We start from the raw sequence: 13272 nt of genomic DNA on the forward strand, positions 1-13272 counted from the left end.
CCCACCCCTCACCCTGAACCCCATCTGGGCCATCTCTTCCTGCTTAGCCCCCTCCTCCACTCAGAGCCCCAGGAGGTGGCACACATGCCTGGAAAGGCTGGCTGCCGGGCCAACAGCCTGGCCCTGACGGCCAGACGGCTCAGAGGGCCACCGGAGGCCACATCCACGGAGTGTGGCGGGTACCATCCACCACCGCCAACAGCACCAGGACCTTCCCCGACTTCCCGCTGAAGCCCCTCCCGGCCCTCCACTCATGAAACACGCCTGAGTGGCCCCCGTGCATTCTGGGCACTCCCTTGACCGCAGTCTTGTCCTCCTGCACTTCCGCCATCTGGGTCTTCATTTGGTCAACCTCCCCCAGGGAATGCGGCGCTCAGGGAGGGGCTCCGTTCACAGTGATTCCACAGCACCCAGCCTGGGCTGCACACAGCACCCATTCGCTCCCACAGGCCCAGCACCCTCGGGAGGGTGGCTGAGGACCAGCTAGAAAGACGGATGAACAACCTGCCACCCTGGTGCCCAGGGCCCCTACAACACCAGGGACTGGCACCAGCCTGCATCCTGAGTCGCCACACCAGGCAAAAGCGGCTCTAGACCCGCGGGGACGGCTGAGTACTCCGAGCATTTATTCCCACGGATCACAGCAGCAGCGGGCGGGAGGGCGGTGCCAGGCTCATCTGCCCCGCTGGTAGCTCTTGGGGGTCTGCCAGCCTTCGGGGGCTTCCTTCAGCCCCGCCTTCAGCCAGATGCGCCTCAGGTCTCTCTCGAACTTGAGCTGCCGGGGGCAGAGGGAGGGACCACCGAGTCATTCGCGGCAAAGCCGCGCGTTCCCAGCACCTTGCTCCTCGCAGGGCCGCGGAGGGGCCGCTCACCTGCTTCCGTTTCAGGCGTCCTTCCCGGATCTTCCGCCGCAGGAACCGCGTCCTCTTCACCAGCTTCCGGTACTTATGGCGGTTCATCTTCCGCCGGCGGATCTTCAGCACGTTTTTGCCCCGCATCGGAGGCGCACCCCCGACCCCCTCGTCCCCTGCTCAGCCCTTTCCCCCGTACGGCAGGGCTGACACTCGTGGGATTGGGGTGGAGCCACAGTCCCCGGGGTCCCGGCATCCAGTCCGGGCAGGAGGCAGCGGGCCGTAAGCCAGCTCTCCAGCGGGCTGATGGACATCTTCCTGGGGACCAGCGTCTCCTCCAGCTCCGGCGGGGCCCCCTGCGGGGGAGGGAGGCCGCCCCGCCCGGGCCGGCTGGCTGCGTGCTGCACAGGCGCCCGCAGGCCGGGCCGCGCGGCGCTCCGGAGCTGGGCCAGAGCCCGCGGCGGCCTGCGGGGAACCAGACGGCCAGTCACCGCCCGCGGCTCCGCGCCGGCCCTGCGGGCGGGCGAGCAGCGCGTTCGCCCCGCGAGCATCCCCCGCGCCCGCCTCCCGGCTGCGCCCCCAGGTTCCCTCCGTGAGCTCGGAAGTTCAGAGGGAGGAGAGTTCGTGCGCGGCCACGGGCCCGCCCTCGGGGCTGCCGAGACCCGCACTCCGGCCCAGGCGTGTCCCTCCCCGCCGGCCCGCGGCGCTTCTTACCGGCCCAGGGAACGGCCCTGAACAGCGGGGAGGTCAGGCGCACCAGGAGCATGGTCTGCGCGGCGGCCCGGGGCCCGGCGGGGCTGGAACACAGGTGCCCGCTCAGCTCCCGCGGCGGCGCTTCCGAGCAGCCGCGGGCAGGCCGGGGCCGGGGCCGGGGCCGGGGCGTCCGTCCCGCCGCACCCCTCCTCCCTCCGCCACCGCAGCCCGCGAGGGAGACTCGGCTTCAAACGCAGCTCGCGCCCGAGGCTCCCAAGCCCCCGAGGCTCCCAAGCCCCCGACGCAAGCGGCGTCGCGCGCGGACGCACCGGAAGTTCGCCCGCGGACGCGCCGGAAGTTCGCCCGCGGACGCGCCGGAAGTTCGCCCGCGGACGCGCCGGAAGTTCGCCCGCGGACGCGCCGGAAGTTCGCCCGCGGACGCACCGGAAGTTCGCCCCGGATCGCGCTGCCCGACGCCGGGACCCTCTCGGCAGAACCCCGGGTCCGCCCGCCGCAGCGTCCCCGCTGACCGTTCCACGGCCGCCCCTCAGGCACTTCCGGTCCGTCCCCGAGCCCGCTCGGATCGGCAGCGGCTGCCTGGCGGTTCCTACGCGCAGCGCAGCGCGGCCCCGGATTCTGCGTCGTCGCAGGCCCCGCCGGGCCCGAAAGGCGACGGTTTCCGTTTTAGGGAGTCACGGTCTGACCCCGGCTCCTCAGCTCCGACTGGTCCCTTACGGAGGCCAAAAAAAAAAAAAAAACCAAAAAAATAAAAACTACATTTCCCATAATCCCAAGGGGGGGGGTGTGCGGGCCCTAGATGTGCCCTCGGGTTCAGAATCGTTTCCGGACCAGCCAGAGCCGACGGAAGTGCAGGCTCAGGGCTACGGAGGTGGAATTACCCGGAAGACGGAAGTGGCTGGAGGCGAAGGACCCCGAACAAGTGCTGAACATGTGCTACCGGGTCTCCCCGACTCCTCATTCCTGGGGCTGGGGAGCTGCCTGGCGCGAGGTGAGGGTGGCAGATGGGTGACGGCGACTCCGTTGTCTGCCCCGCTGGGCGTGTTGACCACCGGCCTAGTTTTTGCAGTTTTAGTAGAGACGGGATTTCACCATGTTAAACAGGCTGGTCTCGAACTCCTGACCTCAAGTATCCTCCCGCCTCAGCCTCCCAAAAATGCTAGGATTACAGGTGTGAGCCACTGCGCCCGACCCTGTAGTGTGATTTTGAAAAGAAAAATCAGACTTGGCCAGGAGCGGAGGCTCACTCCTGTCATCCCAGCACTTTGAGGCCAAGGCGGGCAGATCACCTGCAGTCGGGGGTTCGAAACCAGCCTGACCAACCTGGAGAAACCCCGTCTCTACTAAAAATACAAAATTAGCCGGGCATGGTGGCACATGCCTGTAATCTCAGCTATTCGAGAGGCTGAGGTAGGAGAATCGCTTGAACTTGGGAAATGAGGGTTGCGGTGACCTGAGATCACACCATTGCACTCCAGCCTGGACAACAAGAGCAAAACTCCTCTCAAAAAAAAAAAGCTCAAACAGGAGTACCCGTTTCAGTACAAAACCCCTGCCAACGGCTCAGAAAGATCCTGCCTTGATGTTATTAGACCGACACAGACCAGCAATGTCTACCCTAATTTTAGACCCACTCCTAAAAATTCATTGTTGGGGCTGAGCACAGTGGCTCATCCCTGTAATCCCAGCACTTTGGGAGGCCAAGGCGGGCGGATCAAGGTCAAGACATCCAGATCATCCTGGCCAACATGGTGAAACTCCGTCTCTACTAAAAATACAAAAATTAGCTGGGTGTGGTGGTGTGCACCTGTAGTCCCAGCTACTTGGGAGGTTGAGGTGGGAGATCAATCACCTGAGCCCAGGACTTGAAGACTAGCCTGTAACGTGAGGCCCCTCTCTGCAAAAAAAGAAATTAGCCAGGGGTGATGGGGAGTAGCTGAGGCTACTTGGGAGGCTGAGGTGGCAGGATCGCTTGAGCCCAGAAGATCGAGGCTGCAGCGAGCCGAAACCACACCACCGCACTCCCGTCTGGGCGACAGAGACTGTCTCAATTGGCTGGGCCAGGCACACTGGCTCACGCCTGTAATCCCAGCACTTTGGGAGGCCGAGGCGGGCAGATCACCTGAGGTCGTGAGTTCGAGACCAGCCTGGCCAATGTGGTGAAATCCCATCTCTACTAAAAATACAAAAATTGGCTAGGTGTGCTGGGACACGTCTGTAATCCCAGCTACATGGGAGGTTGAGGCATGAGCATCACCTGAACCCGGGAGGTGGAAGTGAAGGGAGCCGAGATCATGCCACTGCACTCCAGCCTGGGCAACGGAGACTCAGTCTCAAAAAAAAAAGTAAATAGGCCATGAAGGAAGTATTTACAAAAATTGAAATCTAGGGCCTACCTTATTTTGGGGTGCTAGTTAAATGCTCACCAGTGTAGCAGGCACAGGGTTTCCCAGGAGCCAGGCACCTGCACCGAAGGGTAAGGGACCAGGAGCAGGGACTGGCTCAGGATGCCCCACCCCAGGAAGGGCGCTGCGGTGAGCTGTCCTGGGGCAGGGCTCAAACCCCTTGCTGATGAGGTGGCAGCCTCTCCACCAGGTGTGTCCTTTCAGGGTTGGGGGCCCTGGACCGTGACACTCCAGCAAGGCCACTGCCAGCAAAGCCAGCCCAACAACTCCACAACACAGGAGCTGCTCTGTGTGGGTGCTCTACCCCGTGCGGAACTCGGGGTGCACCCGTGCTGGGCCCCAGCCGTGCCTGTGCCATCCCCACATTCACGCAACTGCCGGTGAAGCTCTGCAAGTGCTGGTGGGATGAAAGTAGCCCCCGGGGTCGGGCCTGAGGAGGTGGAGCGGAGGTTGGAGAGGGGGTGTCTGCGGGACCACACGGGTACATGCTCCGCCTTCCTTCCGTCCTGCCAGAGCTCGTGGTCACAGTGCAGGCCCAGTGCCTGGGGGCAAATCTGAAGCGGGCGGGGACAGTGGCTTAACGGGTGCTGGGCAGGCCACCCACTGCCTGTCTCCCTTGGGAAGACAAGATTTGTGGCAAGACCTGCAGCCACCCCAAGTGCCAAGGGTGACCTTGAGGACTGCCAGGGAGGTGCCCACCTACCACACCAGACGCCTCTCCACGTGGGTTCCTCCTGCAGGTCCTCCCGGGGCTGAAGTGACCCTGGCCCTGGCCTTGCTGCAGCCCCAGGCATAGTGGGCAAGGACCCCTACCCTCAGATCGTTGCTTCTGGATCCAGGCCGGGAACTGAGCCACCTGGGATTGGAGGCCGAAGGGTGCTGAACCGGGCTTCAGCTGCCAGAGCTCCAGGGCACACATGCCAGGAGCTGGCGCCATGGCCTCTTGCTGTGTCCTTAAGCAGAGATGAATCTGTGGGGCCTCATGGCTAGTGTGGACGTTCGAAGGACCTGGGGCAGACACTCACTTTAGCGCCCCTATCTAGTTTAGCTCCAGACTTGGCTCTGGAAAGCCTGAGGGAGGACCTGCCTCAGGCAGCAGTGGTGCCCTGTGTGGAAGCTGGGCACTGCCAGAGACGTGGGACTGGAGGCTCTGGGGACACTGGGCCCTGGCTGTGCCCCGGGGCGTGTCACATTTCTCCACCTCGGCACGGCTGACGCTTGGGGATCGTCCTGTGCTTGCTCAGCATGCTGAGCAGTGTCCCTGGGGGCACTACCGTGCCCAGTGGCATGTCCCTAAGTTCACAACCCTCCGCCATGTCCCCCTAGCCTGAGCCCCAAGCTCCCTCCCATCTGCTTCCTCCAGACAGCGGAGATGCAGGCTGCATGGGGTCACAGGGTAGGCTACCCTGTTGCCTGCCCTTCCCGTCCAGCACCCCCCGCCAGGCCCTCATCTCGTAAAAGGTCAGGACCATGATTGGTGTCAACTCTCCAGGAACGACCCCTCACCCTAGACAGAGGGGTGGCCTGTGACAACCAGGTCCCAAGGGGGCTCTGCATGGGGTCAGTGCTTTGGCCGTCTCTGCAGCGGTGAGTGCAAGAGATGCACGCCATGCTGGAGGCAGCCGCCACGCGCTCTGTCCTAGGCCAGCCGGTCTCCAGCTGGGGAAGAGCGGGATCCCTGGTCCCATCTGCTGGCTTTGGCAGGGAGGCAGGAGACCTGCAGGACGGCCTCCAGACAGGATGGAGTGAAGAAGCCGGAGGAGGCGGCAGATGGCCAGGAAGGGATCCCTGGCGGCCCGCGTCGCTCATGGGTATAAGCCACCCCACCAGTGCCTGGACAGTTTACAAATGCTGTGGCAACAACGGGGAGGTTATTACCACCCCTTTCGAAACAAAAGCCGGGCGTTACCACCCCTCCCTGCAAAGTCCTGGTGACTCATCCCTTAGTGTGAATGTAAGTAAACCTGCACATACAGTTGCCTGCAGTTCTGGGACCACTGCCTCTGCACTGTCCCTGCCTCACGAGAACCAGCTCCAGTTCAACAAAAGGACTGCTGTATGCCAGACGGGTGGCTCCCGCCTATAATCCCAGTACTCTGGGATTTGCATGTGCGACCCTCCAAGCGCCCTGCGCCCGGCTGCCTCTCACGCCCACACACAGACATCATGGGTTACAACCCAGTCCCCCCGCAGCACCGAGAGCACGCCAGAATCCTTCTGTTGTTTCCAAAACTTCCCTCCGACGGCCCTGCAGGAAGGAGCCTGTGTCCTCAAGGGCAGGGGGCTCAGGACCTCACAAGCCTTCAGCAGAAGGGCAGGCAAACGGAGTCAGATGAGCGGGGAGCCAGAACCCCGAGCCAGACGCTGGCCTGGTGCACGCCCAGACACTTTCACAAGCGCATATGACGACCACCTACGAAGTCTGTAACGCTCCAGATATCCTGAGTGGAGAGAGATGTGTTTATTTACCATGTCCAATGCACTCATAGGGAACCTCTATTAGGAGCTGGTGGCCTGCACTCAGCACTGCACAGATAAAAATATATGACTTTCAACACAGATCCAAATACCGTCACATTTTAAAAGTCAGGATTCCCTATACAAGTTTTAAGCTGACAGGATTAAAGTTCTGAGTTTTCATATATAGCTTTAACTTGTATTAAACACGTTTATTTACAACATGGAAAGAGAATAAGGGGCAGTTAAGGCCATTTTCTCTTGTGAAACACTGCAAAATATGTACATAAGTACAACCTAATATAGGCAAAGGTTCTAAAAATCATCTTTCTTGGCTTCCCGTAATTGAGTGTCGGTCGGGGAGTGGAGAGGGGGCTGCCAATAGCACCAGGCCACGCAACCAGAGCGTGTGCGTTCCCGTTTTCATCCAGCCGCCCTCAGAGCCGCCGCTGCCACCGCCGTGGGGCCCTGCACAGCCCAGATGTGTGCCGCCCCTCAGACCGGCATGAATGAAGTGCACGTCACTGGCCCCCCAATTCCATTTCCAAATCCACCAAGGTCCAGTCAAAATACATTTCCAAAAAGAACCCCATCACAGGGCCACTTGCGCTAAGGGAGCGCACCCAGGGGTCACAGGGCAGCCATCAGGTACCTCCCCGGGAAGGGCCTGTGCCCACCAGTCTCTGCAACCCCGCCTCACCTCCGATGCCTGCTGTGCCCAGGGTGGTCCCGCTCGTAGCGACGGCCGGTGCGTTCGTACGACCTGGAACGCTCCCGTCGCTGGTCTCTGTAGTAATGACTTTTCTTCTTGTATTTCCCCGGATTACCCACCCGCTCCCGTGACCTGCTTCGAGAACAGGACGAGCTCCGGCTCCGAGACTTGTGTGGCTTCTGGGGGGGATACTTGCAGTCCTTGGACTTCCGGGAGCCCCGAATCTCAGAGCTTTTGTAGGGGGCGCTGCGGGGGGCCTGTCTTGGTGGGGAGTCACTCCGGCTCCGGGAGCGGCTCTGCGACTTGGACCCACCAGACGTGGAGCCGCTGTCACTTTTCCTGGGAAGGAGGACAGCACCACCACACGTGTGACCACCTGGCCTGGCCAGCCCTGATGCACCCAGAGGATCTCAGACACAGACACACAACCTCCGGGTTTAGAGAAGCAAGAAGCCACCACAGGGTGAGAATGATTGCCAGAGGGATGGCCCCACCCCAACCCAGTGTGGGCCTCCCCGTTATGCCCCGAGGCACACACCTCCTCTTAGGTGACGCCGATCTGGATGGGGACCTGGAGTAGCTCTGCTCACAGCTCTGGCTCCGACTTCGACTCTCGCGCCCCTTGGGCAAGCTGTGAACAGGACAGGGGCTGGTTACAGACCACCAGTCTCTCCAGCCTATCCCGACAGCCACCCGGGCAGCTCTGCATCTTACCCGTTCACGGGGCTGCCTGCCTTGGCCTTCCTGGTGCCCTCCGCCCTCTTCTTGCTGTTCTTCACAGAGAGTGGGGAAGGCTTGCTCCCCTTACCTTCTGTGGGGGATTCCGCTAGAATCAGAACAAGAGGTTAAAAGCCAACCACAAAAAAGCTCTCCCAATAAGAAACAAGTTGGTAGAGCACGTAAGGCCCCTCGGCCGGGCGTGGTGCTCACGCCTGTAATCCCAGCACTTTAGGGGCCGATCACCTGAGGTCGGGAGTTCAAGATCAGCCTGATCAACATGGAGAAAGCCCGTCTCTACGAAAAATAAAAAATTAGCCAGACATGATGGCACAGGCCTGTAATCCAAGCTACTCAGGAGGCTGAGGGAGAAGAATCGCTTGAACCCGGGAGGCAGAGTTAGTTTGCACCATTGCACTCCAGCCTGGGCAACAAGAACCAAAACTTCATCTCAAAAAAAAAAAAAACAACACAGAAGCAATGCAGACAGGCCCTCTGCGTGACACTACACTCTAGGTGTGATGACATACATCATCACACCATCTACGGCCCCGCACCGTAACACCTTCCCTAGATGACAAGCTACTGGGCAGCAGGTAAACAAAAGCGTTTCAGACAGCCTGTCCAGACTCCCTGTTAATCACAGATAGGCCAGGTGCCCATACTCCCAGCACTCTGAGACGCTGAGGCAGGACAGTCGTTTGAGGCCAGGAAATTCAAGACCAGCACAGACAACACAGCGAGACCCAGTCTCAATGAAAAAGATAACACATGGGTCGAGCGTGGTAGCGTGTGCCTGCAGTCCCAGCTGTGCAGAAGGCTGAGGCGGAGGATCTCTTGAATCCAGAAGGTGGAAGCTGCAGTGAGCTATGATCACACCACTGCACTCCAGCCTGAGTGACAGAGACCCTGTCTCAAAAAGACAGTCTAGAAGGAGGATCACTGGCCTCTGGGCCTTGTGGGGAGCTGATTCCTACCACCTAACAGACTCACCCAGCTTGGGGGCCGGTGAGAAGCCCGCGGTGCCGTCGGGAACCTGAGTACCCCCGGGCAGCAGGCCCCGGGCTTGTGCCTTCGCCTCCTCGATGGCGTGCTTCCTCTTCTCCACCTCACCTTCCAGGTGTGTGAGATCAACCTACAAAAGCCAGAGGATGCCATTCAGAACCAGGTTCTTCTGGCCAAACACAAACACATACAAGAAAAAATGCAGAAGAACCTTTTTCCGAGCATAAAGCTGCAAAATCTTTAAGCAGATTTCCTTAATTTCTTCTTCAGTTGCTCCAAACAAAAGAAACCAATGAGGACGATTGGGCAAAGGGATCTGTGGACACAAACACCATCATTGTGACACCTTCCTCCACTGCACCGCCAGCAACTCAGGGAGATAAAAACAGCCACTGGTCGCCAAAACGCTTTGGCCCAGATTAGTGTAATTTGAAGAACAATACGGTAAAGTTTACTGGAGGCTGGAGAAAAAAATCAGACTAGAATCTCTCCATAGCAGCAACCCACTGACCTCCAGCGTCCGGGCAGCAAGATAAATGCAGGCACAGGCGATGCTCTCAGGCTGGAAGCGCACGAATACGTCTGTGCGAAGGCTGTCGTTCATGTAATTCCTGGAAACCAAACGCAAGAACTGCAATGCCCCACCCGGGAACCCAGGACATCCACCTGCGTTATCTAGATAAGTCTAGACAAATTCACTACTGTTCTAAGGAGTCTACTGCTAGGACTCAGGGCTGGACAGTCCAGTGAATCTCGAGAGTTAATGGAGAAATCTTCTAGCTTTTTCTAAATACAGGACAGGAAGGCACAGAAATAATCAGAAAAAAAAAAAGCTGGCTGAATGTCAGACAACGTGTGTTGCTATGGAAGAGAACCGACTTTAACTTGACTTTTCCCCTCAGCTTTGGCCTGCTCTCATGCAAAGCATGATGCCTCCAAAAGAGAACGTCTACTGTAGTCACTAAAACGCTTTTGATTAAAGAAATCTAAATGCTCAAAATCCATAGTGCAGAGAAACATGCAAACTCAATGAACTGGCTGGGCACAGAGCCGGCGGCTGCTGGGACACAGGGCGTCCTCCTGCCGTCCTCTCCCTCCTCTTCCTCGAGGCCGCCGGCGGCAGGGCCCTTCTCTGGTGACCGAGCTGCAGCTTGCTTGAAGGAGTCCGCTTGGAAGAGGGAAAAGCCCCCTGGGTGTAAGCTGGACGCACGGGAGCGTCGTGCAGAGGGAGGCTCAGCACCCAAGGGCAGGCCTCTTCTTGGGCTCACCAGAGCCGCTGCCAACTGTCCCATTTCAACAAGGAGTCTTAAAATGAACATTCATAAAATCAGAAGCAACACAATACTGAACGTTTCATCACAGTACATTCTTTAAATTTCATCATATTTAGAAGCTATAAAAATACAAAAATTCACATCTTTTTAAAGCATTTAAAAACTGACTTTTTTAGCATTTTCCTTTAGATACATCTAAGGCTTAACAGTCTAAAACCAGACCTTATGCTAGCTTTAAGAATACTGCAATAACAAAAAGGGTTGATCCCATGAGGACAGGTGATCTGGTCTTATATTCACTGCTCCTCACGTACCCCAGTAACGGTGAGCCTTGGAGTTGGGCTGCACCCACAGATGAGACGAGTCATGCAGGGATCTGAAGGATTACCCTCCCCCCATCTCTGTCCTACATAAACCTTGGAGAAGGTAACACAGACTCATTCAGAGACTTCTAAATGGGTAAGTTCTACAGGTGCCTAGAGGCACGTGGCTCTGGAAGCAGCTCCAGGCATCAAGAGGGAATCTGTGTGACAGCCTTGCAGCCACACCCCCTGAAGCAACGGAGCAGTGAGCAGCTCAAACACAGATCAACAATCAGTAACCTTTTGGTTTCTAATAAACAATTTTCAGTATTCAAGTGGTAATAATATTAATCCATTAACTTTTAAGTCTTAAAAACAAATGCAATCTTCAGGACATATAAACTTATTACTATTATTTGAAGTGTTACAATATTTTTTAAAAGTATCCATGGAATAATTTAAAGATGCACACCTTTACTAGAATGCGTCACACAAAGCTGCTGAAAGAGCAACTCGAGACTTCTCCCACGGACAGGCGGGTTCCCCCCAGCCAATTTGTCACTTCAATTCTGACAGCTTTCCACGCCATTTTTTTTTTTAAGAGAAAGGTACTGCATCTTTATCATACAGGTACAGCAGTTTTAAAGGGACAAAATTCAAGTCAAGACAGTTACCAACTCTAATCAATACAATTACCAAAGCACGACAGAGGATTAACAAGAAGCACAATCGTCAGAGAACCACAAGCAGCAGTCGGCCATGGCTATGCTATGTGCGCGTACCACCAGTCTAGGGCCAGCCTTCGGTGGAGAGCCTGCACTGGATTGGCTGAAGACGCCGCTGTCCCTGCACCAAAGCGCTTGGACAGCAGAGGAGAAGTCTTAGTCACTTACCCTCAGAGGCTACCCTTTGATTGAAAGAGTACAGAAAAGAAAAGTCAAAATAGGTTCTCTATTAAACATGTCATAGCACCAGACAATTCAGTCAGCAAAAATATGACCCTTACAGACTTAACTCCATGGGAAAAAATTCACCAAAAAACCCCGAATACTAAATTGCCACTTTGGGCTTCCTTTCTGGCACATGCATTGTTAACATCAGTCCCAGAGCCTTCTCTGCCCCTCTCTCCCATGAGATGTGATTTCAGGGAGACACAGACACTAAGTCTACATTCAACTCCACGTCCCTGGGAAATGGCCCCACTGTGCCACGTCAACAGCTCCCTGAGGACACCCACTGACTGCTCTCCTCAGGGTGGGGGCACTGAAAGCGCAGGGCTGCAGGGAAGGGACGGGCCACCTACCGTTACTGCCAGTGCCCATTTTGGGAGTCTGATTGGAATTTACACAGCAGGAGCACTGGGCACTCAGACAACTCCAGCCCACAACCAAGTCACTGGGCGGCCTACCCACTGCCCAAGTGCCTCAAGTCAACACATTCCTGCACTGCCCTTGCTGGTCTCATAAAACAAGGAAGCTCAACTCACCATGAGGTCTGGACCAGGTGTTGGTTACGCTCACACTCTAACACCTGAAGGTACATAACGATTATCTGGAAGATACGGGTCAGGTAGTTATTAGCAAGAACCTTAAAAGCCCAGAATTCAGATCTCGTGGGTGTCCATGCAGCAAACAAGAGCCTCATGCTAGATCCCAGGAGTGGCTCTGGGCCACATGTCTGGCAGACAGCTCCATGGGAGGGAGTTTTGCGGATGCACCTGCTGTCTGCGTTGGCAGCCAGGCAGGATGCATGCACGCACAACCCACGGCAGAGGCCTCCTTCTTCACGGGCTGGTTTCATTCTCGTCTTCAGTACTTTCCACCAGGGAGGCTGGCCTATCCTACACGGCTCTGGACCCCAGTTACCAACTTGCCAAAACACAGTATGAACATACTTTCAGCAAACAGGGAAAAGCACTCAAGGCTGGGCATGGTGGCTCATGCCTGTAATCCCAGCACTTTGGGAGGCCAAGGCGGGTAAATCACCTGAGGTTGGGAGTTCGAGACCAGCCTGACAAACATGCAGAAACCCCATCTCTACTAAAAATATAAAAATAGCCAGGTGTGGTGGTGCATGCTTGTAATCCCAGCTACTCGGGAGGCTGAGGCAGGAGAATCGATTGAACCTGGGAGGTGGAGGTTACAGTGAGCTGAGATCGCATAACTGCATGCATTCCAGCTTGGGCAACAAGAGCAAAACTCTGTCTCAATTAAAAAAAAAAGGATTTCAATCTGTGGTGAGCAATTTACGGATGATTTGAACAAACGGGAGAAAGTTGAACAAGCAAATGAGGAAACCCACCAATGAAAAGGAGATGAAACCAAAACAGAAACAATCTTTTGGGTAAAACAAGGGCTTTGTTTCCGTGTAACAAGGAAGGCACCCACAATGCTGGAAGTAACAGACAGTGTAGCGGCCATGGCCCTCAGTCAGTACATGCCGCAAAAGGCTTCCAGTCATTTCAGACTACAGGGGCCAGAATCCTCTAATTCCTCCGTAAGAGGAAGTCAGGCTGTCACTAAAGCATCTTTAGAAAATTAGCTGATGTGGCTGGGCGCAAGTGGCTCACGCCTGTGATCCCAGCACTTTGGGAAGCCAAGGCGGGCAGATCGGAAAGTCAGGAGTTCAAGATCAGCCTAGTCAACATGGTGAAACCCTGTCTCTACTAAAGATACAAAAATCAGCCAGGCATGGTGGCGCATGCTTGTAATCCTAGCTGCTTGGGAGGCTAAGGCAGGACAATCACTTGAACCTGGGAGGCAGAGGTTGCAGTGAGCCGAGATTGCACCACTGCACTCCAACAAGGTAACAGAGTGAGACTCCGTCTCACAAAAAAAA

At 56.6% G+C, this 13272-nt stretch overlaps 2 protein-coding genes across 13 annotated transcripts in view; both read right to left on the reverse strand.

The window, feature by feature from the left end:
• Positions 1–598: 598 nt before the first annotated feature.
• AURKAIP1 (aurora kinase A interacting protein 1) lies at positions 599–2061 on the reverse strand. The gene is given in 6 exon segments (XM_017542583.2): positions 599–775; positions 873–1030; positions 1033–1197; positions 1200–1316; positions 1566–1648; positions 2015–2061. Coding segments are annotated over 5 exon segments (594 nt in total). The 5' UTR covers positions 1618–1648; positions 2015–2061; the 3' UTR covers positions 599–673.
• Positions 2062–6390: 4329 nt separating this feature from the next.
• CCNL2 (cyclin L2) overlaps positions 6391–13272 on the reverse strand; it is an 11993-nt gene continuing 5111 nt past the window's right edge. For 2 of the 12 annotated variants that reach the window (XM_017542578.2, XM_017542579.2), the window contains exons 5-11: positions 11921–11985; positions 9370–9469; positions 9070–9174; positions 8847–8988; positions 7851–7962; positions 7675–7767; positions 6391–7475 (exon numbers count right to left, since the gene is read on the reverse strand). In XM_017542578.2, the coding sequence (XP_017398067.1) occupies positions 7121–7475; positions 7675–7767; positions 7851–7962; positions 8847–8988; positions 9070–9174; positions 9370–9469; positions 11921–11985 (972 nt within the window). In that variant the 3' untranslated portion in view covers positions 6391–7120. Of the gene's footprint in view, positions 7476–7674; positions 7768–7850; positions 7963–8846; positions 8989–9069; positions 9175–9369; positions 11342–11920; positions 11986–13272 lie in introns of those variants that run through there. The other 10 variants (XM_017542581.2, XM_017542580.2, XM_037743486.1 and 7 more) reach the window with 10 other exon arrangements.

Source organism: Cebus imitator, unplaced genomic scaffold (assembly GCF_001604975.1).
Source record: "Cebus imitator isolate Cc_AM_T3 unplaced genomic scaffold, Cebus_imitator-1.0 Scaffold145, whole genome shotgun sequence".
Taxonomy (NCBI): Eukaryota; Metazoa; Chordata; class Mammalia; order Primates; family Cebidae; genus Cebus; species Cebus imitator.